This window comes from Ostrea edulis, chromosome 1 (genome assembly GCF_947568905.1).
Source record: "Ostrea edulis chromosome 1, xbOstEdul1.1, whole genome shotgun sequence".
Lineage (NCBI taxonomy): Eukaryota > Metazoa > Mollusca > Bivalvia > Ostreida > Ostreidae > Ostrea > Ostrea edulis.
This window is the reverse complement of record NC_079164.1, coordinates 90,743,751-90,771,185: the sequence shown is the minus strand read 5'-3', so window position 1 is coordinate 90,771,185 and position 27,435 is coordinate 90,743,751. Positions and strand designations below refer to the sequence as shown.

The 27,435-nt window shown below is 35.8% G+C and overlaps 1 protein-coding gene across 1 annotated transcript; it reads right to left on the bottom strand.

The window, feature by feature from the left end:
• Window positions 1–13,654: 13,654 nt before the first annotated feature.
• On the bottom strand, window positions 13,655–23,508 carry LOC125674964 (coactosin-like protein). The gene is made up of 4 exons (XM_048912380.2): window positions 23,307–23,508; window positions 20,678–20,760; window positions 16,012–16,169; window positions 13,655–14,263 (listed from the first exon to the last, which is right to left on the bottom strand). Exons 1-4 carry the CDS (start codon window positions 23,378–23,380, stop codon window positions 14,156–14,158), a joined length of 423 nt encoding a protein of 140 aa, XP_048768337.1. The 5' UTR covers window positions 23,381–23,508; the 3' UTR covers window positions 13,655–14,155.
• Window positions 23,509–27,435: the final 3,927 nt, after the last annotated feature.

The window sequence follows — 27,435 nt, the reverse complement described above, 5'->3', positions numbered from 1 at the left end:
CTGTGTGGAAGCCAAGGAAAAATATGTTTTTAAAATACAATTAAAATAAACTTTGATGAATATGTTCCTCTCTGATTTTGAAAAATCTGGATTCGACCAAATTGAACAATTTCATGATCCAATTTCGCCTAAGATAAATTCTATAATTTATTCAGTGCAGTATTACGGTACATGTAAATGCCTAAAATTATATGTTAATGAAGAAGGGCACAAACGTGATAAATAACTGCAGGTTATGGAGAAATAAAGTCATCCCACTCAATGGCATACAAAAGAAGAATGATTGAACAAAGCTTTAACCCACACGAAGTGTGACAATGTTTGAATACATGTAATTTAATTTCTAAAATCTCTTGATTCCTCTCCAGATATGTTGTCCTACAGTGAAACAACGACTTCAAACTTTTTAACATGTAGCTCTTACTTACATACGGTATTCTGCTTTAATAATTATAATCATAGATTTTATTTTACATTAAGAAAACTATGAAATATGTAAGATTTAACTTTGAGGAAAAAGTCACCGATATTGATTACTGTAAGGTTAAACAAGTCCGTATTTTCCTAAAGAGGAGGGGATGCGAAAAGTACATTGTAAATTAGGATAAACTAGGATAAATTAGGATAAAATTAGGAGACTGATTTCATATGATAAAAATGTTGTAAAGTGGGAGGGCGATCAGTTTCCCTCATTTAAATGTAATTGTTTATACCTATTGAAATATTTTCTAACAATTTCATTGAGGTATCCTCACAATGTAATGCTGGCTTTTATCATACAAGACACAACTAGTACAAAAGAGATTCAAACAGTTGTTGATACTGTTTCAGCATTTAATATTTAAGATGATGTCGATTTGATTAAAATTCGCAAGAAACGCATCTGATGCAAAACGTTACAAAATATTCTTTTATTTAGGGCAGGGGTGCAATTACTGGGACACGCAGTTTTATGATAATGTCAATTTGTCATGATTTGCATATGTCTGAGAGAAGGCAGAAAGCATTAATTGTAAAGTCAGCATGTTGCAGTAACACCGCCACTATTCTTCATACAAGTTGACCCATTAAATGTCCCCTTCAAACAAAACTGAGAGTAGAAGTAATCGTTTGCATTAACTTCCACCTGAGTGTCATTTTTACAACCTCTGACCTTGACCTTTTATATAAAAGTCAAATAATAGAAGGTTTTGACCGGACCATAACGTTTTTGTCTTTTGACATAGGCCTTTGAGTTTAATTTACTATCATGTGTTCACAACACTTCCTTTGTTGAACCACATATACGAGAGCTGTACGATAATGGTAATGTGTATTGTACCACAGCGCGATAACGCTTTGCACGATTTTATGGATGATGATACTCTTGAATAGCTCTATTTAATACCTTTCCAACGGTATAAACACGAGCCTTCAGCTCCACATAGTTGTAAACTTATAGTCATTTCAATAGAGCCCAGTCGTTGACCACTGTTGTAAAAATGGTTGGGAAACGGGTTGAGAATATTGAAGAAATTAGAGCTTATATAAAAGTTCGCACAAAACTCGGTCTTTCGGTAATGCATATTTTGACTGAATTGGGGGAAGTTTATGGGTTTGATAAGGTATCTTATGAGACATTTCGTAGGTGGAGAAAGTTCTGACTGGCACAAAGTCCGTCAAAGATGCAGCGAAATCTGGCTGAGATTTGACTGTAACTGGCAAAGCAAATGTCTCAAAGTCAGAGAAATAATTGAAAGTGATGGCAGATACACGATTCATGATATTTCCAAAGCGTTGGTATATCGCTATCGCGGGTGCATTTCATTTTGAAGCGTATTTCAAAAGTACGAAAGATTTCTGTCAGATGGGTACCGCATATATTGACAGGTGACCAAAAACGGGGACGAGTACAAACCGCTAAGCAATTGCTCAAAATGTTTTCCAAATTCAATCAAAAATAATTTGCAAACATTGTTACTGATGACGAAACATAGTTTCACTATTTCGAACCAGTAAGAAAAATTGGAAACAAAATATGGCTAACTAAACACGGTAGAAGGCCTGTAGTTGCCAAAAGAACCATAAGCACAAAGAAGGTTCTTTATTACATATTCTTCTCATGTGATGGTATAGCCGTACAGATTCCGGTGCCGAAGGGCAAAAATGTTATAGGTTGGTATTACCGAGATGTTATACTAAAAAAGCTCAAGAAATATTATCATAAACGACGCCCTGTGTCAGGATTTAGACATGTTCGTCTTCTTCATGATAATGCTCCATCACATACATCTGAGCTTGTGAAGCAATTTTTGAAGTCAGAGAAGGTTACCGTCTTGCCACACCCACCATACTCTCCAGATCTAGCCCCATGCGACTTTTTCCTTTTTCCAAAACTTTAAGTTCTTATCTGGTCGTCGTAACAAGTCCCGACAAGCCCTTTGCTCAGCCATTAGTCATGCCTCAGAAGTCTACCTAAATGAGCGTACCGCGACGCATTTCAGAAATGGATTCAGAAATTGAAATTCTATATTTCAAACCGTGGAGAATACTTTGAAGGGATGTAATGTTCAATTCACTATTTGAGTCGAATGCTTTTGAGATATCGTACAATGCACATTACATATCGAACAGCCCTTGTACATATAGGTGACAGTTATGTACCATAACTCTTGATTTTCTACTTTAAAGATTATCTCTAAAATGTTTTTTAAAAAATTGGGAAATGGATGGCGATACATCAGTTTTAGTGTGCTAAAACAATTCTTCCTAGTTTTTAGTTGAATTTGCACATATCCATGCAAATGACACTAAGATAGCGCTAATGGCGTCACTAATAATGCTCGAACACCAAGATTGAGCTAACCTCGTCACTAACAATGCTTGAATATAAAGATTGAGCTAACCTCGTCACTAACAATGCTTGAATATAAAGATTGAGCTAACCTCGCCACTAATAATGTTAGATCACCAAGATTAGGCTTATTTAAAGAACATTCACAGGATTGGGTATTAGTAGTTCGCACGATTTTATGTTGGTTTGTTTACGAGGTTGTACCTGCAGAGAAAAATAGTTCAATGTTCAGAATAACTTCTTTGGCTTTTCTAAACCAGTTTGGAATTTGAAGTTTGTGATGTTTTAGCTAAATTCGAAAGTTGTCAAGAACTGGTATTTTATGTAAATTGTCGCAAAGCGGCAGATGTCCAGTTCAACATGCATGATATACATATGTAGATTAACTATATACATTCATGTCTCTTGGTCATTTTATTGCATTGAATCTTTAATTCATATATAAGGTGTAAATGTAAGTGGTTTTTTTAAAATAAAGTTTGTCCTCTTAACATGATGCAGCGTATAAATACCTTTTAATACTGTGTGCGGGTAAAATAAAATACATGTACGATCAAATGCTGTATTATTTTTAAAAAGTTCCAATTTAATACAATAATTAGATACCTACCTTTAAGCAACAGCTCTTTCGATGTCTTTAGCTCTCTCATCGTACTGGTGAACTGGAGATAAAGTCCATTGATGAGCGATGATCAACCATCAAATATCGACTACTGCTTCTCAAATGCAAAAATCGGTAATGGGAGGACGGAAGTTGACATTATTTCGGGATAGCCCTCTTTTCATTGGTCGATAAAGTTAAAAATTGTAAATATTATGATTGGCGGTAAATTTTGAATGGGGAAATGTTTTAGAAATGGATTTCGAACAATTCTATTGGCGTATATTTTATTGTTTTGCAATGTTAAACATGACTATTTCACTTATTCCACAGGAACCGGTAATTTTGTCTGTGATAATAATACATGTACATGTAGTAGGGCTTTATACCATATCACCCTCTAATAAAAGAAACATATGCATGATATACATGTAGATCCCTACTATTATTATAAAAGACAAAATTACTGGTTCCTGTGCTAATTAATGTATTGTATTAAAGTACATGTATATGTTACGTTATAAGTAAAGTTTACAGTTGAATTGACACCAACACGTGTGTGTAGGAATACTGTGAGGGTGAAGATAACGAACATTGATCAATCTCTTAACTCCTATAAGTAATACAAAATAGAGAGGTGGGCAAACACAGACCCCTGGATATACCAGAGGTGGGATCAGGTGCCTAGGAGTAAGCATCCCCTGTCGACCGGTCACACCTGCCATGAGCCCTTTATCTTGATCAGGTAAACGGAGTTATCGGTAGTCAAAATCAGTGTGCCAAGAACGGCCTAACAATCTGTATGAAACACGTCAGACAGCATTTGACACAATGATAGGTTGTATTGGCAAACTAGATCGTAATAACGACCACAGAATTTGCGAAATGCTGACTTTAAACAAGGCTGTTGGAACCCATGCACCATCAAATTGTTTGTCAGTAGCCTATCTCGATTTAAAAACTGACCATAAGCAGAGGAAGCTATTGCGTATCGAATCAGTTGAGAGACATAAACACCATATACAGGTGATAATTGAATATCGCTATATGGATATGGGAAGTTGGCGATGGAGAAGGTGAAATCATCCCGTTTGTCATAAAGTTGAGTTGTTACTTTGCCGTTGGCTGTCAAACGCTCACAGTGACATCTTGTTCTGTGTATTGATAAATGTTCAATGGTGTCACAATGGTTGACAAAACTCTAACAGTGGGTTGGAGCCTAAGCAAGAGGGAGGAGGAGGTCATCTCAGTGCTGACGCTCAAGGCAGTGTTCTAACTACGCCTATTATTTCGGAGAATATTCTTCTTTAGAAAAGATTTCTCCGTGTCAACTTGTCTTAAACCACACACCTGTTTATTGTCTGCAGGGCTGTACGCTGCCCTGGATTCACTTCCACCCCCCTTTCTTCCTAAACAAGCGTCAGAGGGAACTAGACCATCAAGGGAAGTCCTATTTGCATGATAATGTCAACTTCCGTCCTCTCTTCTAAGTAAAAGGAAATTGTTTTTGGGCTACGCTTATTGTACCGTTGTCACGGAAAAGATATTTCACTGTATTTACATGTTAAAATATTCAATATATGTAAATGAGAGTATCAACGAGTTGCAAACTTTACTGAATAAAATTTACTTTGTTGTTTGAGATATTCAGGCTTGAAATTTAATTTAGACTGTCAGTTCAATTATGTTTGATTTTACTAGTAACTGCAGGGTGATGACAAGAAGAAAAAGTAAACTCTGGTTACACCTACCGAAAAGAAAGTTACAACATACACGTACACCAAAATAAAAAAGGCTGCAGTGGGCAATACGACCAAAATATGATAGCAACAAAAAAAGGAATGGACAATCGTCTTTATACAACTGAAAAAGATGTAGGGTGTTTGCACCAAAATCCAGTCACCGTTTGCATGGAACACATATTTCTAATAAGGCCAAAATAATATATATGTGTGTTTCCGGTTTCCAGACCCTACCTACCCTTTTGCCGCCGACCCTAAATAATTTTTGACAATATACATGTATATACAAGAAAATAAAAATCCTGAATTTGGATTTTTTTTTCTTTTTGCATTCGAGTTTCTCTGATTTACATTAATACTACTATTAATTGATCTTCAAAATACGTGAAAAGTATTTGTAATGTATATAGACCTGTATTGAAAACGTATCAAAAGCTAAGATTTCAAATAATATGTTTTAATGAAATAAAATGTTTACCTACCAACCCTATCTAAATATGTTTAGGAGTGAAATAGGAAACACGCATATTTTATTTTGGTCTAAATAGTGGAGAGATTGTGTTGAAGTTCCACATTGCAATAGAGGAACTCAGATTAGCCACACTAGTACGCACACTGTGTTGGAGACGGTCTGATTTTACTCTTTAGACAAGTGCCCCACAGGCCTTAACGGTCGCCTGAGTAACAAAACCTTCACATAGGCCATGCATTTTGTTTTTCCTCTCGCGATATTCAAGAATAAATAAAAAATATATGATTTCTCACAGATTAGAAGCTGATTGGTTCTACGTGGGATACAAATTAGAGAAACAGAAAATTCGGCGACTGACGGATAACACTGTCCAAACATGGGCATACTGGGCACCAGGAAATCCAACTACAGACGATGACGCTCTTATTGTTCACATTGTGAATAATATTGTGAACTGGTATACTGCGATGAACACTGGTGGCATAGTAACCAAATACCTAGCCCTATGTATGTGTAAGTACTTTGTAAAGTTGTCATTTACGAGAGAAATATAACATCTTCAACGTTTTAAACTGGGTATTCCATAGGTTTTTGAAAACACTTTTTTCTTACAATGTTTGAGTAAAAGTTGCATAAAGTGTCTGTAAGGGCTGATTTATTTATAGCATAAAAAATATCAAGCATATCAAATTAAAGCTAAAAGAACTACCACAACACCGGATACAACTTCAACTACCATTTCACCGGTTACCACAACAACTACCATGCCACCGGTTACCACAACAACTACCATGTCACCGGTTACCACAACAACTACCATATCTCCGCTAAACATGCCACTGGTTACCACAACAACAACCATGTCACCGGTTACCACAACAACTACCATGTCACCGGTTACCACAACAACAACCATGTCACCGGTTACCACAACAACTACCATGTCACCGGTTACCACAACAACTACCATGTCACCGGTTACCACAACAACTACCACCATAAGGATCGCCACCCCGCCTAGCAATGCAACTAAAGGTATTCTTACACATCCTTAGAATATACTGTAAATGTATTACATTTGGCTGTGTATTCTATTTAGCGCCTTTGGCGGAACGCAGCTTCCGCTAAATCAAGTACATCGCTAAATGCCATCCGTAAATCTAGATGTTTAAAGTAATTCAGGAATGCGCTAAATCAAATCTACGCTAACTTGTTGAAAAAACGATTTCCGCCAAATATCGTACACGCCAAATATAATACGTTTACAGTATGCCGATGAAATGCTTATCTGGGAATTTTGATACGAAACTTTCAAGTTAGGTTAACATTTATACCACCCTTTACAACAAGGTTTGGGGATATGTTGCGATCTCTTTCTGTCATCCACTGAATGATTTCCCATGTCATCTGTGGAATGTTGAATATATCACTACTGAGTCTATTAGATACTTTGAATCTAAAAGCGAAAAACAACAAACTGGAGTGATCCACTGAAACATCGAGAAAATTATGTTACTTGTGCTATTACTGAGTACCTTGAGTGAATATTGAGTGACGCTAGAAGTTTCTCCCGATGGTACAGACGAGATACAAAGTAACGCTGAGGTTTTTATTGAGGGTACTGAGGAGATACTGAGATAGGTACTTAGAGTACTGAGGAGATACTGAGATAGGTACTTAGAGTACTGATGAGATAATGAGATAGATACTTAGAGTACTGAGGAGATACTGAGATAGGTACTTAGAGTACTGAGGAGATAATGAGATAGATACTTAGAGTACTGAGGAGATACTGAGATAGGTACTTAGAGTACTGAGGAGATAATGAGATAGGTACTTAGAGTACTGAGGAGATAATGAGATAGGTACTTAGAGTACTGAGAGTGAAACTGAAGTTTTTACAAAGAATACTAAGGTGGGCCTCCACGGAAGGGTAGAGTAGAGCCACAGTTGCACATGAGGATACGTAGGAATCAAAATCTTCCTTATAAGAATAGGGTCATGGTTACTCATATTAATATTCAAGCATTCCCAGGAAGTGCAGATTCAAGCTTGTTTAAATTGTGGTGCCCGTTGGTAGGATGAGGCCACCATAGGGCATTAAAGGTTTACGGTGTACATAGGAATATATAGGGACAATCTTTAATCAAAGTACTGAAGGTACTGAAACGAGGTGACGTTTGGCAGTGACTTCAGCTTGTCTTTGGACATGTCTTTGGACAAGAGGCATCATTTCTACATTTGCCATTGAAACTACATACAATTCAAAAGCTGCACCCTCTTCACGCCCAAAGAGCTTTCTCAAAAGAGCTTGTAAATTTGAAAAACCACTGACTGTCAACAAAACAGAGCAACCGTCTGCCTTAACATTTGCGTTTGCATCACGTGCATGTGGATCGAAAACATGGAACAGATTGCCTGAGCAGAATACAGCAACAGAACTGCCATTGCATATAAATATACCTCCATCTTTGGTATTTGCAAAGCATAAATTCAGTGCTGTAGCAAGAGAGAGGAAAGGGCCGTTATCTTTAAAAGTGGATTGTATTTCCCCTGCATAAACTGGTAAAGCAGACACATGAAGCAACTGATTTTGAGTGCAAACATTTTTGGGCAAGTCCTCTGGGTTAAGATGTTCATGTGGACAGGCCTGTCTTGCATGCTTGTATAAAACATCACCTTTTTCGAGAACAAAATGAATATCATTCGCATCCCAATCTCCAAACAATTTTGGTTAACTGCATTAAATGCAATGCACACAAGTGAATTTGCTACACATTGTTTACCTCTGCTATATTCTGAGAAAGTTTCTGACCCTTGATGAAAGTTGGCAGACACGCATTTCAAAATTATGGGATCTTTTCTTACATTGTGACTTTTTCTTTTTTTTGACAGATTTTGGGCTCTCCCTTTGATGACTATCAAAATCATGATTTTTTCTTTTTTTGCTACCCTTCATATCTGATGACGACAACAACTGTCAACTCTTGAAATAACTCATTCAATTCTTGAGTCAAAGTTAAACTAGTCCAAGAAAATTTCCACTCTTGAAATATCAACTCTTGAAAACAAGTGTCAACTCTTGAGATAATTCATTCAACTCTTGAGATAAATCATATTTCGTGACAAAGAAATGTAAACTTGATTTCCAATATATTACTTCCAATGGAGTTCTTTTCTTGAATAACAAATATATTCACAAAAACATGTTCATTTATATTTCTTAATCAATGTTTACAGTTATCTGACTTGACCATGAAAGAGCGCGGGAAATGGCGCTCGGCCCTTTCGATCGAAGATTACATGTTTACACCCAGATTTAGTATTAAAATTTCAAAAAATGCGTCCAAAAGAAATATTTTGGTAAAATTGTACGAAATTAACACATTGGGTTTCAGATAATTACTTTGAGTTAATGCGTTGGCAAGAATATATCAGTTCTCTCAGGCAAGACGTTTTCTCCTTGTTGATAAAAAGGATAGCGTGGCGCGTATGGATACAGAGAAATAGTGCAGAGTTTAATATTAAAATTCTAATTACACACAATTTCTGCTTGATAAATACAACAGATCACATACAAGGAAGACTTCTTCAATCTGACATAAAACAGAATTTATATATAACAGTTTAATAAAAATGGAACATAGTATCAATGTGAACTATTTTTTGATAGGCGATAAATCGGCTAATTAACATAATTTTCAGACATAAGAGGAGACAGCTGTTTACCCAGAATTCCTAGAGAAAAATAGACCATGTTTTCCCCGTCTATATGTGAAAACGCGAATGAATACAGAAGCAATGCAAATCGTTTCCTACAGTCCAATTCTGTTTTTCTAAGATCGTGGAATAAAATGTTGGCAAACGACAAATAATTTTGATCTTGTTTACAAACCTAAACACTAATTCGCGATTCCTTTTGATGTGTGGACTTTGTTTCATATCGAAGGGATAAAAATTGCGATTTCATAAATTCTTATTTAACTCGCTTATCGTAGAGGGTAAACATATGGATCCTATATCAATCTCAAAGTGAATTGTGACAGCTTTTACGTTGCATTAGCATATGTGACAACAAATTTCTTATATTAAAAATCAAAGTGATTTCGCAAATGGTAGTGATTAAAACAGGGCGCCATTGAAGCTGGGGTCTGACATACGAGGCTGACTTACGTCACCTCGAAAAAATTGACGACAGGTCTATGAATGCTCCTATTGATAAGCAGGCATCCCCAGAAAGTGCAGATTGAAATGTGTTTAAATCATGACCCTAACTGGAGATTCAGGAGGCCTAGGTCTGTTGCATTCCCCCCTCCTGTTACACATGTATATATTAAAACATTCTAAAGACATTATGTGTAAAACATTATTTTAACACTTGCCAATCGAATTCCAAGTTTTTATAGATTTTTCGCGGCCTTCATCATTATTTTGGTGTTAAGGCTTGATTTATTGTCGATAATAGGCTGTAGTTGGGAATACCACCATCGTTATAGTTAATGCATTATAACGTCTGCAACATGTATTAACTTCTGCTATCGTTATAGTTAATGCATTATAACGTCTGCTACATGTATCAACTTCTGTCAACGTTATAGTTAATGCATTATAACGTCTGCTACAAGTATTAACTTCTGCTATCGTTATAGTTAATGCATTATAACGTCTGCTACAAGTATTAACTTCTGCTATCGTTATAGTTAATGCATTATAACGTCTGCTACATGTATTAACTTCTGCTATCGTTATAGTTAATGCATTATAACGTCTGCTACAAGTATTAACTTCTGTCATCGTTATAGTTAATGCATTATAACGTCTGCTGCATGCATTAACTTCTGCTATCGTTATAGTTAATGCATTATAACGTCTGCTACAAGTATTAACTTCTGTCATCGTTATAGTTAATGCATTATAACATCTGCTACATGTATTAACTTCTGCTGTCGTTATAGTTAATGCATTATAACGTCTGCTACTTGTATTAACTTCTGCTATCGTTATAGTTAATGCATTATAACGTCATTTACATGTACATGTATTAACTTCTGTCATCGTTCTAGTTAATGCATTATAAAGTCTGCTACTTGTATTAACTTCTGCTATCGTTATAGTTAATGCATTATAACGTCTGCTACAAGTATTAACTTCTGTCATCGTTATAGTTAATGCATTATAACGTCTGCTACATGTATTAACTTCTGCTATCGTTATAGTTAATGCATTATAACGTCTGCTACAAGTATTAACTTATGTCATCGTTATAGTTAATGCATTATAACGTCTGCTACAAGTATTAACTTCTGTCATCGTTATAGTTAATGCATTATAACGTCTGCTACATGTATTAACTTCTGAGAGCGATCCGCATACCGGGTATTTTGATTGGATAAAAATAGCAATGACTATTAATGAGATAGTTGTCCCAAGGAGGACTGCAGCACTGTTTTTCCAGGGAGTAGTCCTCAGATAGGGGGAAATAGGGATGTGAGATTTTACCGGTATATCGTGTTAATTCGTCCCACGATACGGTGAAGAGAAAAACCAGTATTAATGGACACATGTAAATTCCAGAAAAAATACGTACAGTGTATATGCGTTAAGTTTTCAATTAATTGTTACAGGAAGTAACAAAAAATAACAAGATTACATCCAATCATGGTGAAAATGCGGATGAATCATTGTATTCTTACTTTTCTAGTCACAGGTTGCGAGTCATTTTATTATTATTTGATCCGATTTTTTAAAAAATTGTTTTATTACGGTTACTTATACAAAATGTTTGAAATAAATTGAACTTGGCTTCTTTTGCGCTTTACATTGTTTTTTGTAAAACTAAGGCAGTAATGAAAATAACAGAAAATTAAGGAAAAACAGAATGTCCTAAAATATCGTTATATTGTCATGAAAAAATCATGAAATATCGCGATACAAAATTTTTGACGATACCCATCCCTAGGGTGAAAAATGCATTTTCAGGGAAATGGACAGGTTTACATGAACATGTATCGTAATACTCTAATATATAGAGAAAAATCAATAGAGAGAGAGAGGGGGGGACCGATACACGTATTGAGTGTGGCTATACGGCTATTCTAAGGTACATGTACTTAAAACATTTTGTTGCGGAATTTTCAAAACTCGCAATGTCTTTACAAATATGTATAGAATGAACAACAAACCCAGTAGACAGTTGCCTCTGGTTATGTTTCAGGTGCAGCTTGTAATTGTGCGTGTACATACAATGGTGTGGTAAATCTCACTGCCGAAGTCTTGGATGAAATGAATAAAATGAAGAAGGAACTTCAAGTGGACAAAGCCACATTGTCGTCTACAATTCGAAGGAAAACCAGTGCTCTGGATCCTCGTCCTTCCTCGCGCTATGTAGGAGGTACTTTGGCAATAGTCTTCACGACAATGTCCTTTGGTGGGATTCTTCTCCTAGATTTTCCTTTTTACATAGAATTAGTCCAACGTATGGCAGCATTCTTCAAGAGAACAGTTCAACTGTTGAACTAATATTAGATTCTATGTGGGGTTAGAAATTTCCTCAACAAAGGGTGATGGAATAAACACGATTGCATCAATGGGTTGTCAAATTTTCAATCTGCATATTATTATAAAGAGATACATTTAGGTAAACATTTAATGAACGTCGTGTCCTTGGTTTGCGGTGTTGTGTTCAATTCATGAAATCATTTCCTATATTGCGTTCATCCATCAAACTACTGATGCTACCGTGTTCACTCCATCACCCTCTGTTGAGGAAATTCCAAACCTCACAGAGGACCAACATGTCAGCTTATATTACTGAAAAACAACTTCGTTATTATATAATAACCATTATTTATTTGATAAGTCATATTTCATCAAATTTGATCTCTCCATTGTTTTCAATGTACTTGTTCGTAGAAATAAGAATTTTGGTCTAAACTGCTTTACGCAAAACAGTTGTTGTGAAAATGAATATTTCAGCGGGTAATCACCTGTCGTGTTGACTGAATCAGCAGGCGATAATCTGTCATGTTGACTAAAATACAACATACACGACCAACAATGGGTTGGAAACAGGGGAAACGCCTACTTGTTTATTATCAATCTGATTATATCGTAATTATAAAGAAATGTACACCAGAACTCGTGACTCGATCGTGAAGCCAGGAAACTAATTTAATTGAAGAGATATTTTCTGAGAAATAAAGGAAACATATACTTCAAAACCTAGACAAAAGCAATATTATTGAAATCATGATCTACATGACTTGGAGATGGGTTAAAGTAATAGCACTGGTGCAACAGCCTATAATTTGTAGAAACATTCTCCGCCTGTGAACAGGGTGCTGACACATCGATGACATATGCATATTATAAAATCGTCCTTATCCATGCTGAACGTATGCCAAATTCGCCACGGTAAAGAACCTTCACAAAATAAATGTATTTATCGGGTATATACGATTCTAAATCCCAAAGTGACACCTACTGAATCAGGGTGATTACGTGGAGAAATGGACGACGGGAGGAGGGGAGTGGTAGATGTAGTTTGAACAAGGTCATTAATGGTGACATGCGATGTGTAAGTGAGCGTCGTGGCCCTGGAATCTCCTGAGTGAGTGGTATCATATTATAATTATGCTGGGTGTTTAAAAGTAATGGATCTTTTTTATCTGAAAGGTGAGTATTATCTGTACGTGACACTAGAATAAAAATAATTTGTTACTATTATACAGTTAATGCGGTAACATTTGTACATGAACCATGGCCTTCTTCAACAGTCGTTTAGCTAGGTTTTATTTCTGCAAAACCATTTCTCAGAAGCTGAAATCATCAGCCAAACATATTCATAGCTTTTCACAGAATAGCGATCTGGGTGACTTTAAACTGAGGATAAAAGATCTTTGACATGTCTCAACTCCTTCAAAACATTAACGAAACCAATTAATGGGAAACTCTTACCGTGTCAATACAACCGATAGCTTGAATATACAAATAACACATATACAAAATTATGTTTTAACTCCATGTAACATGTATTTAATGTTTGGGATTTGATATAAACCAAGATTATTTACTGTAGACATTGAAATGGAAATCCTAATGGGTATGATAACAGTATTTCTACATAACTATGTACAATATGTATGCAAGAGATGGTACATGTATCCATTGTGTTAGTTAAAGAATAACTGTTAAGGATATTGTCCATTTATTTTATTTCCGAATTCGAACATGAATTCTTGAAACATAAGTTTACAGAAGGCAAGACTTATTTCACATGAAACACCGTTATGGATCATTCTAAATATCATTTTTAGAGAAAATATTAAATGAACGCCCACCATACACCATGAAGATTTCTATTAAACAAAAAAGTAGATTAAGACATTTCTTGACGAAGGAAATTAAGGTCACAATTTTTTCACTACACCTCAACGAAAATTTCGTAATAATGTTCTGTCCTGTTAGAGATATAGTCTTTATTTAAGATAATTTGATTGCCTAAGGATCTAATTCCCGGTCCCATAGCTTGCACCGCCAGCCCTTACGACAGAATCACGAATCTTGTTTTCGGTAATATCTGTGACGTCATCTGCTGATATCTCGACTGCAAAGGTCTACCAATAAAGAAATGCAAATTAATCATTTTTAAACAAAATCATATCACAGATTTTATATCAAATCGGTTTGTTTGAAAATATGATAAATACAAAAAGGCTCAAAATAAGAATACATATACATGTACATGTAATGCTCATCAGTGATTACACGAGCTACTTTTACATAAAACGACATGACCAGTTATTTTTATTTCTTCGAATTATAAGAACCTGAAAAAGAACACGCAGTACATTTCTATGACAATGTAACAACGTGTTATGTTTTATGTACTATCAGGAATCAAGAAATGATAGTAATAAAATGTTTTCATCCACCATCAGCAGACTGGCACGCATTCAGTGCTGTTCCGTGAGTATATACATGTACATGTACACAATCGCGTCTTACAAACTGTCTAGAAATAGAGGTAAAGTCTACAGGTGTTCAGCTAGTTTTTGAAAATGACTATCTAGCAAAAAATGTCTAGATATTTTCTTGGATTTGTCGTGGTACCTCAAGAGTATATATACTTTTAATGCTATACCTTATCATGTATCTCTTAGGTGTGTAGTTATATGTACCAGTCTAAATTAAAATGGTTTGAAAGTTTCTAGTTTCCAAGACTTGTAATTAATGACACCGTTCAAAATGGCTGAAATAAGTGAAAGTACTGACGAGGTTACAATGTTCAGTCACTTGGAACTATTACGGACTTCTTTTTATGAATTGGGGCAAGAAATTTACTTAAAAATAATATCTATAATTCTATGTCATTGCTTGTTGCAATGCACAAACATTCTGTTTAGTGGTACAGTGCCAGAGTCAAGCTAAAATTCGAGTACAATAAGGGTATTTTTTTTAAATTCATTTCTGCATGACTTGTAAAGTATATGAATTTTTTGGATGTACTTTGATAGTAATGTAGATTGATTATATGTGTATATATTAAAATACAGAGTAGAATTTTATACATTTGTTTCATTGTATTTTGATTAGCGAACTTTTTCACCCTATATTTAGAGTTTTATACAGTAAATTCGAATCCAAGCGATATAATTGCCGGTGTTTCCCATTCTCGACACCATGTTACTATCGTATGTTATACATGAAAGTGTCTTTATTTCATGAATGCTTCAATTCCGATGCTGCATCTTTTAATTAATGAATATTTAACCCACAGACAGCAATGCCAGAATTACCAAGTAATAGAACGCCTTTATAGACGCTTTAAGACGTAAATAATATAGTATTCTTTACATAACAATAGTGGACATGTCAAACTGTTTTCAATAAGAAGATACAAATAACTGAAAATGAGAGTACATGCAAGTATGTACTTTCAATTCGCATGTCTTATATCCATGTATAAAAAAATGCCAAATATCAGCTGTGGCTTAAGTAAAGTATTTACAAAAATATTTCTATTTCTTGGGAATTTGGTTATTGTTGCCATATCATTTTCATTAATTATAACCTACAGCACAGAGGTCGAGAAAACTATCTGTTTCTTTTTGCACTCACGACATTTTTATGAATAATGAATGATGCCGACATGTTATAGAGGGTTTTAAAAACTGGACATCGCTAGAAATGAGATCAGTTGGACTTTTGTAAGAACGTACATGATGAATTTGTCTTCGCGCACGCGACCGGTCATGTCGCTTCAAGGATACTAGCATACCATCATATGAGAAAAACATCATCTATTTTGCAAAATATACATATATTTGCTAAAAATAGGAGATGTCTGTTTAAATTGACTTACCCTCAACACTTCTTTCACGAATGCCTTGTCCGTTGATACTCTGGCTTTCAGAAGGGGCTTAACGTTTTTACCTATCCACGTGACAAAAGCGAATTTCGCACGCTTGCTCATTTCATCCCCAGTAATCAGCCGTACGTAGCCAAATGCACGCTCGTCATCTACAACAGTGACATAATATTGATTTTAGGTATCAATGATGATTAATATAAGATTTTTCCCTGCACATGTGACATGAGATAAAATGCTAGCTCATTTATATACATTTAAACTTTGACACACTATAACCAGTCAGTGTCATTTGAAATAATTATTAGATTATTGTGATACCATGTGTAAAAGCAATCACATTGGGTCGACTTCCTGTCACTTATTACGTCACTGCAACAGACTTAATTTGACATTGATTTATAAGTGCTTGCCTCGATAACTTCTACTAACTTTAAGGAATAGAATGCTGTTATGAGGTTTGAACATTAGAATTCGTCGACACTTTTTCGAAGATTCTTTCTATCATTTTCCTCCAGCAATCCTGGCTTTGCTCTTTGATGTTATGCTAGACCTTTTCTTCATCAAGCTCCTGTTTCTTTTATCATCAGATCAGTTACTCAATACTAATATATACATGTAGCTACATTTGGTACCGTATAAGTTTTACATTACGACTCCTGGGTCGAGGCCTCTGCTGGCGGACTGTTAGTCTCCGAGGGTCTCTACAGTCAAGTAGCTAAGTACTTCGTTACTAGCTTGAAAATACGGATATATATTTAATTGCTGCTATAAGATTTAGAAATTCATTTCAAAATTAAGGATTATCTCCCTCACGCATAGTTCTGACCCTTAGAGGAATTTGGCTAGGGTCTTTGGCACTCTGTTTTTCTTTTTAGTTCTTACTAGTTCATTGTTATTTCGGATTTTCAAAATTCCGGCTTGAGCATCACTGAAGAGATATTATTTGTCGAAATGCGCATCTGGTGCATCAATATAAGTTTTACATTACACTAGCTAGCTCATAAACGGCGGGGAATCCAGAAATATCGAAAATGCCATATTAACGTCCCGCTCGAGAATCTTTCACTCATATATGGAGGCGTCACCAATGCCGGTGAAGGGTTGCAAAATTTCATACTAATCCAACTTGTATATACATGTTATGCAATTATAGTACGTTGTATTGTTACAACATTAAAGCTGCTGCGTGTTGTTGCTAGTCCATTTAGTGTGTTATTGATTGATTAAATATTGTTTAACGTCCCTCTCGAGAATATTTCACTCACATGGAGACATCACCACTGCCGGTGAAGGGCTGCAAAAGCTAGGCCTATGTTCGACGCTTATGGCCTTTAAGCAGGGAGGTATCTTTATCGTGCCACACCTGCTGTGACACGGGACCTCGGTTTTTGCGGTCTAATCTGAAGGACCGCCCCATTTAGTCGCCTCTTACGACAAGCAAGGGGGTACTGAGGACCTATTCTAACCTGGGTCCCCACGGGCCCCTATTAGATTGGTATTCCCCCATTTATATACAACTGGGAACATTTTGTTGGAACTTTGTACCCCAAACATGTACTTTGAGTTTTTTCCTCCAAAAAAGAAGGAAATAAAACAATGGACTTCCGCTCAACCTATTTTTGTATTTGTGTCGGATTTTTATGGTATTGTCATATTGTAATTTATGAATATTACTGGGTGGGTGTAAATATAATCAAAGTACGTAAAGTACTCGTGGGAGTTGAACATTGTGGAAATTCAGTTAGAACAGATAGCACTGGAAGGGTAGGGGGATAAATGACTGAATATTATCATGATTTTAGATACAAATCAATTGTTGTTGTTTTTCAAAGCGTTACAACAGCAAACATGGATAATGGAAGGCCCATGGGCCACAACGCTCCTCGAGTATCTGAAGTCGTGTTGTTGTTTTCTAGAATTTCACCCCTTTATATTCTCATGAAAAATGTGACCACATATTATGGCCCAAACATTCAAATCAATATGGTTTTCAATGGCTTGCAGTTATGAAGAAGTTTTTTCCCCTGTATATATATATTCAAGTTTAATCCTAGTTGTAGCTAATTCTAAGGATTCATTACTTGAAAAGGTAGTCCAATATGCTAAACTGTCACCTGAGTATACTATAGTCCTGTAGAGGATCAATGGAATGGTAAATAATTGTATAATAACTCAAAATAAATGAAATGCAAAAAAATTAAAATTTGTCCGGCATCGGAAATGCACAAGCCGAGTTGCGCAAGGAATGGGCATAGAGGGAACCGGCAGAAAAGTTTGCAAGAATTATCAAGCAGGGAGCAAAATTTTGCGTACATAAATTTCAGCCGACTTAAATCCTTTGTGACCTTGACCTTTAACCCTTGACCAAAATCAATAGGCTTCTTTGTCTCATCAAGGGCGATAATCCATTTAAGTTTAATTGAGATCCTATAATTTGTTAAAAAATCATAGTGCAGAAAACAAAATTTTCTCCAAATTTCAGTCTATTTATAGCCACTGTGACTTTGACCTTGTGACCCCAGAATCGATAGGCTTCTTGTCTTACTTAATCGATCTAAGTTTGATTGAGATCCTATAATTCGTTCAAGAGCTATGGTGTGGAAAACAAAATTTTCTCCAAATTTCAGTCTATTTATAGCCAGTGACCTTGACCTTTGACCTAGTGACCCCAGAATCGATAGGCTTCCTGGTCTTACTGAGTGTGACAATCCATCTAAGTTTGATTGAGATCGTTTGATTCGTTCAAGAGCTGTGGTGCGGAAAACAAAATTTTCTCCAAATTTCAGTCTATTTATAGCCACTGTGACCTTGACCTTTGACCTAGTGACCCCAGAATCTATAGGCTTCCTCATCTTACTGAGGGTGACAATGCATCTAAGTTTGAATGAGATCCTATAATTTTCTCAAGAGCTATGGTGCGGAAATGCAATGTTGATGCGTGCCCGCCTGCCCGTCCAAAGGCACTTCATCAGATCATAAGCCGAGTTCGACTTCATCGCAACTCCGCTAAAAATGAAACAGTAGTCAAATAATGTTATTTATTGCCAAGGTATTTGGGATATTATACTGTGGCTCAAACAGGGGGTGAATGAACCTGACAGAATGGGAAGAATATAGTGGAATCAGACTTGTGATGTTGGAAATCTATAGTGATTAATAAACTATACATGTACAAGATCCATAACTATTTTTTTCAGTTTGTGAGGGAGAATCCTCATGTCTCTTTCATCTGTAGACAAATAAACAATGTGTTTTGACCAGAGCAATTTCCAATCCTTTTTGCAGCATAAATTCAACATTGTGGCAACTGGATTAAACTTTGATAGTGAAGTCATACATGGCAGCACCTTATCCCATGCTCTTAAAATTTCTGTTTGACACACACTCATGACATCCACTCAAACATTACAGAGTGCAGCAAAATCTCATTGTAATAGGGATTCAAAATGAATAACTGGTACAAAATATGGTACATACTATTAAAAAAGGATAATGAATTTGACATATTGATGTCTTGGAAAAGGAAATTCTGACATCGGGGCTCTAAGCGTTTTCAAACATTGTCATTTGATAAAAGTGTTCTACATTTTTAAAAATAGAGATTAATATGTCTTTACATACATAGGTGAGAAAGTTTCCATTATTCCTAGCCGAGACATACCATGTAAGCACAAAAAATTCATAAACAAATATCACACTACTCACGTAGAAAATGTGGACCTTACCGTCATCAAGCGCAGCGAAACACGCCATTTCGAGATTTTCGTCGACGAAAGCTCGGTAACAGTAATGAATAAGGTACACTCATTTTGTATCTATTTTGTGACTTTCTTTATTAAAAGGAACAGTTCTCTAATGTGTAACGTGCAATTACTACGTAATTCAATAACTTGAAGCATGAAGCAGTTTCACTTTGCAACCGGATATAAGAAATTTTATTTCGTATTCCGATCCCAATCGAAAGTTGTTGACTGGGAATGACGTGTTTCAATTCAATATACATGTAACATCAAGCATTTTTTATATCACATTAAAAAAAAACAAATATATACACATACACAATGTTGTAGAGTTATTTCTTGTAAATTTTCTGAGGTTTCGCACCATATTCGATATTTCGCGCCACAGTGTCAATAGGTCTTGTGTGCAGTTGTCGTTCGTTTTCCTATCAATGTTTATAGGTGACGCTGCGCTACAAACGACAATTTTCAACCTTATCTTTTATTTTTCTATGTATATCAGTATCAATTTGATCGAAATCCTGTATTCAAATTGATTTGAATACAATATCATAGCATTTACTTACATGTCAATTATCAAAATTAGATTAATTCAGAAAAGTTACATGGATTATTTAATGGCGGATGTTTATAAAAGTTTATGTTGATTTACCTAGGAGTAAATCAGCTGACACAGAACCCCCGCTGACGATCACTATACAAATCAATACAAATTACTGCGCAGAAAAGTGCGTGATGACCCAGGGAGATTGAACATAGTTCAACTCCCAAAAATTACTATGACAATTTTCGTATTTACACCCATCGTGTAAATTCAAAAATTTCAACATGACAGTATGAATGATATGTTAGCATGGGATTTAGTCTACATATTACAGCACTCCTACATCTAGGTATACGAGTGCATTTGAACTTACCTTGGAACTTGGATTTGAAGTCATCATACTCCGTGCCCTGAGCATCTACAGTGATTTCAGTATCAGTGTACTTTAAGATAAGCCTGGAAAATGAGAAAAAAGTTTCTGTTTTCGTTACTGGAAGAGAGATATGGAGCTCGACTTAATCCTTTAGTCAATGCAAGAAAACGTTATCTTACATTGTTCTCTAGACTTATGATTTCAGAGATTCACGATAATGCAACATGTGTTTGAATGTTATAATACCAGTCCCAAAATACAGTTATTCCTCTGTTAAACCTATCTATGATATTCTGTTTTCTAAGCATATCTCTGTGTAGCGAGTGTTTCATCGTTAAGGGCGCTGATTATTTCAGGCATTGCTGGCGTTTTGTACAGTTCTCGATAAAACACTTGAGTCCATTTTTGCAAACAAGGATGTATACAGTGCACTTTGTAGGACATATTGTCTATTGAAACTGCATGGTGTGTAATGTCAACACCAAGTTACAAGTTGTAGAAATTTTATTACATTTAATAGGTTATTCAAGTTCAATAGTAACAGCAACTCTAGTACATGTATTGCTATTGTGAGAGGAAATAGAACGGACTATTATATGGTCATCCGAGAACCAACCCAGGTTGCTAGGCAAGTGTATTGCACGTAGCGTATCCCGCCGACAACAAAACATAGTCAAGGTACATAGGTACCAACCCTAGGCTGTCAGAATCAGAAGTACATGGGTATCAAACCTAGGCTATATCGACCGAAGGCGTATGGACACGAAACCCAGGCAGTAAGGACCATCGGCGTATGGGCCCCAAACCCAAGCAGTCGAACCAGAGTTGTTAAAATCCTGCCCACAACATTCTACCAGGAATCAAACCCAGATTGAAACCAACACCGACTGCCGAAAACAAAACTGGGGTTGTTATTCTGAATACAAGATCGAAGAACCACTATGTAACTCATTGATTTTGCTCATCGCTGACGTTAAAAATATATACATCTAAAACAAAAATTTAATAACAGCATCTTCAGGGATGTTTAAATGTGATATATATATATATATATATATATATATATATATATATATATATATATATATATAATATATAAGGCATGTGATATTATTTAAGAAATAAATTTCATCTTTGAAAATACATGAGGGCATGACCTGCAGCGTTTTACACCAGCATACATGTGTTGGCGCGTCATGAAAAGTATGTTGGCGTTAAGTGTTGCAGTTCATACCCTCACGTATTTTTCAAAACTGAAAGTTATATCTATAGTCTACTTTCATTTCTGTCGGAATTCCAGCCGTTAAAATAGTCTTACTATTATCAAGATTCATACGCACATTGTTCACATTCCTCATTTCAGTTGGTAAAGATATCGAAGGCAAAAACATTGGGAATGTAAAAATATAGTTTTCCATGTTTAATACAAGTATTGTATTGTTAATAAATATCAATCTGTTTTAAGTGTATAAAGAATGCTCGAAATAGACTAACAGATGCATTTTCCGTGCAAATAATGGTATGTGTCCAGGAAGTAATTTATTATTTCTGTTATCTTTTTAAAAAATCCATAATACGTCACTGAAATATCTGAACATGGAGGTCATTTGCTTCATGAAAACATTTTATATCAAGGTGAGTAATATCATTAAGCTTGCAAATATTCACGGTGCTTTAAATGTTTGAGTGGTTTTTATACAATCTCTAGTCGTAGGAAATATTTGATGTTGTCCGAGGTTAACGTCCATTCCGGATACGACTAATAAAACCCCTGGGATCACTGCAATCAGAGGGGGTATTTCCTGTCGCTTTCTCGGCATCCTTAACGCTCTGATAAGTCAAGTGTAACAATTCACCTATGAATAAGAGGAAAGTGTTTGCGAGAGAGAGTTGTATACAGGAAGCATGCATTGACATGTCTATATAAGGGCAGAGTTTTAATGCACTACATAGTACATGTAGCTGCGTAAAACATAACTAGCATTAACCCACAAATATTCATTCTATTTCAAATAGCATGTTATTGAAGGTTTGAAATATTACAAGTCTGCTTTCAGTGATAAAAGCAGATTATCACCCACATATAACTTCACAGTAAACTGTCCGTTTTTGTTTGAATATGCACATGTACTTCACTTTCTGGTCGCACAATGAACTACATGTACTAAGGACGGGAGGATGTACCTACTAATTATTTGTAATTGACACTGTCCTTACATTACCAGTACGAATGTACACCATTGACACATCCAAATACATAATTGCATATTCAGCAAATAGTTTTGCACACCCAAAAGCATTGAATTAGCAAGTTTTGAACCAACAAGCTTCCATACTGCATAAAACTCCATTTTCAGTCCCCATATTTCTTATTGTAACAAAGTACTATAGACCTTTTTCAGTGTCAATATATTCCTAGTAAAGTCTCTGCAATGCAAGAATTTATTAGCAACTTCCGAATCTTAACTAATAAGTTGGGAAAACATTGAAAGCAAGGGGTCAATATGCATTATACGAAATCATCGTCGCACGTTCAAATATCGAAGCAATTTCTATTTGAAACACCATAGTTCCCACCACGCCCCGCGTGTATTAAGATAAATTATTGGACAATTACGGGTGGACTCACCAATTTGTGTCGTTTTCGTCGTCTCGGACCGCTTCATAAACGGGATTAATAACTTCTTTATTTACGATAACCATGTTGCGATCTTGCCTGTGTGCGAATGTATCCTACATATAAGTCAGGAACTCGGTGGTGAGAGATGTGCCGAGGCGAGCCTTACTTCCGCCTGTACTTGTCACACATTGTAAATGCGCTGTGTGTTAAGGATGTGTCGTCACAATTCATTTTCCTTACGCGAGAGGCTGTATGGGTCCCTTTTCGTTGTTGAGGGTGTTGTCTCTGCGATTTTGGAGTAAGTCATAAAGGCACCCAATAAACTGTCATTTTGCGCTTGGAAACTTTCACTGTGTATGTTTTAAGTGCCTTCTTTAATTCAACATTGAGTCATAATGTTCTTTCTTTTTTCTTTTCTTTTTTTTTTTTAGAAACGAGACTTTCTATCGATATTGCTATTTAAGTGTATACAATTAACCTTAATTTGTCCCTCTCAAGATAAGATCTGCAATGGCCACAGGTAAACCAATAAGTCAGGATGGCAGGCAATATATGGAGTGTGTACATAGTTTTAATGGGAAGTTTACAAAAATGTATGCAGATATATAACTTCCCCATTATTTTGTAGTTGGCATATCATATATCATAAATAGCATGTATAATAACACCAAAAATGTCAACAACAGATGAACACGCTCTTCCGTTTTCGTTTGGTTGAACCGTGTACCATAAAATGTGTATTTATAGCTAAATTCTTACAAAATGAAATTTTTCACATCTGTTCATTTATTTATCTAGTTTTTGTGGAATAATTAAAAACCTTTCTACAAGCTTACAATCTTTAACCTGGTGTCATGACCATAGTTCATATTTTAGGTGTGTTAATTTTAAAAGTTGCAAGGAATATACATCGGGATCGCAACTATCTTCTTTCAGAATACTTGAAGCTTCTACGGGTGGTCCGAGAGTAGTTTTTGGTGAAAATCTTGCGAGACATGTATGTGCATCTAGAACGTACATTTCCCGTATGTACGCACGGTGGCCGTTGAACATGCACAACAGTCACCACGATTTTCTGCTCAGTTGTAAGAACGTACGTGACACTTGCGCTTCCCTCAAGAAACCCATAATACAACCGTGCGATTTGATTGTTGATTGATTGGTTGTTTTACTGTTTTCCGCCACACTCAACAATTTTTCAGTTATCTGGTGGCGCCCAGTTATTGGTAGATGAGGGAACCTAGATACATTGTACCTGGTAACCACCGAACTTCCGAAAGTAAACTGGGAAACTTTCTCACTTACCGTCGCGAGCGGGATTTGAACCCGCGCCGACCAGAGGTGAGAGCAATCTCTACCCAGAGTTATCGTTCCTTACACTAGCAACAACCACGCTCGCTAGGTGGCGCGTCATGTTCTATTTTTATTTCTACAGGAAAAGTGGGACGAGGTTCCACCCTATGTTTTACGGGCTAGTATGGATAAACCTAGAGCCTACGAATGATGCGAAGTTGATCGTTCGGATCTAAAATAGCTATATTTAGCGTATCTCACGTGATTAGGCACATTCCAGAAAATCCCTTTGAGATTGAAGCGATTAAGCAGAGCGAGTATATGTAAACATTTACTTAACGGTGAAATACGCAACAAAGAGTGACATATCAATAAATTTTATGCATAAATAAATTATACTGAGGTCAAACATGGACGATAATTGCCCATGTTCATATAGTATTTGATTGATTTAGATATCCAAGGAAAGATAACTCCCATTATTAACGTACTCACAACGTACCGGTGGTATACAATATTACAATGTTTATACATTTCTGAGCGATGAGTGAATCTTTATTTTCATCAGAATCTTTTCCATCACACTCCCAGACCAGGTCCCCATACCCCTACCAGTGTCAATCTGTGACTGATAGCACTGCGGTATTTAATTTGATATAGTCTAGAGGAAATTCGAAATATGGTAGTGACATTTCTTCCTCACTGAATTAGTTGGATTTTTAACGTTTAAAGAAAAGTGAGGTATGGACTGGGGGGTTAAAAATGCTATTTGCGAAATTTTCAACAATATTAATTACAAAGCAAGGCAAAAGGGGTCATAAGCTACAGATGATGCAATTTTCACTTGCAAGTTGCACTGCCACCAGTTACGCTTAATTAGACTTACTTACAGATAAATAAAGTAACTTACAAATATTTTATTTATCTATCATTTCATTTCATTTTTTTTTTATATTATGGTTTGTACTTGAATGAAGAGTCATTGCAATAAAGGGACATTAATTATTAGTGTTACAAAAAAATCTGATCATGCAGTTTTTAAATTTCTGAATTTTGAAAAAATAAAAATAAATAAATAATAGATTCTGATACCACTCAGCCCCCCGACTGGCCAAAAAGTTCTGCTTCTGTCAGTTCTGATGCAACTAGCTCAGCCCCCAGACTGGCCAGAGAGTCCACTGTTTCGGTAAATTCTGATAATGATGCAACTCAGCCCCCCCCCCCCCTCCCCCCCGACAGCTCTACCAGAAGTTCTCGGAAAAGACTTGCTGATGTTTAATAAATCAGTTTTCCGATTAATTTTACTTTTGCTCCTGTTCATCAGTTCATTAGGCTATGGCCCAATCTGATTAAATTTAAGATCGTTGATCCGCTCCGTATTCCTCTCCCTTTCCTGTATCTGTGAAGTCCAGAGGTGAGATATATTCTTTCCAAAACAACTAAGAATGTTCATGGAACAATTCAGTATTAATTGATTTCCTTTTTTGTTGTATGCCATATTTCAAGAAATAACTTTCAGGTCACTTTTTAATGTGAAATGGAACATTTTCAATTTTTGACAACCTAACGGTAGGGGTGTTTAAGACACTATACCTCATTTTCTGTAAGGAAGTGGAGTAAAAGGAATTCAGAATTGGATTCAGCATACTCAAAATTGGTAATTACACCTGCTTTTTATTGTTTTGGGTAATGGTATTTCAAGAAATAAAGTTGGGTCACTTTTTGATGCGAAATGAAACATTTTCCGTTTTTGGCAACCTGACGGTAGGGGTGTTTAAGACACTATACCTCATTTTCTATAAGAAATTGGAGTAAAAGGAATCCAGATTTGAAATCAGCATACTCAAAATTGGTAATTACACCTGATTTTTATTGTTTTGGGTAATTTTTAAAAAATGGGTGGTGGTTGCTACTTACACCCACTTACAACTCTGTCAACGTCTCAAAGATTTTACAAGATTTTTGTAAAATGGCACGTATGCTCAAATAAAGTATGGTTTTGACTTCAGTTACAAAAATATACGTAAATAAATAAATATTGAGCAGATGTCAAGTCTTTTTGTGACACAAGAAGCATTGATTTGGGTTGAAACGTGGATATTGGGTAGTTCTATTGCACCAGGTCTATACATAGGTACATGAAGAATATATAGTAATGGGGAAAAAATCTACAAATAGTTGCTTGTCCTACATTTTCCTGATATTTTATTAAATAGTTCTTAGTTTTATTAGCCGTAAAAAAAGTGGATTTACATGTGGAATAACATTGCTTATTTTGAGACGTTAACAGAGGTATAAGTGAGAGCAAGGAACGACAACTCTGGGTAGAGATTGAGGTGAGAGGCAGTGTGATTTTGAGCGCGATGCTCTAACCACTCGGTCACGGATTGGAAGTGCATGTGAAATAAATTCTATTACATGATTTACACGTACGAATGACGAAATGATATCTCACTTGACATACGTTTCCTACAAGTCGCTCATGCTCACCACCTACCAATAAAACTGAACGCATGGTAAACCTACGGCATACTTACACCATGTGGACATCACTTGTGCGTTTATAAAAAGCGTGCACGGTACCAAAATAATGATAGCATAGAGCAACATTTAAAGAGACACTACAGCTCATTTTGCGCAAAAATCATGAAATGACAATTTTCCCAGCACTTTTTCAATTTTTGTTGCATTGTTGAATGTATGAACTTTGCGAAAATAACACTTATCTAAAGTCAAAAATTCTCGTTTTAACGTAAAATTTAATACTTTTTGATGGCCTATACAAAAAATATCGAGTCTCCTCCTTTCGGTCTTCAGACGCATGCGCATAGACAGTAAACAGTGC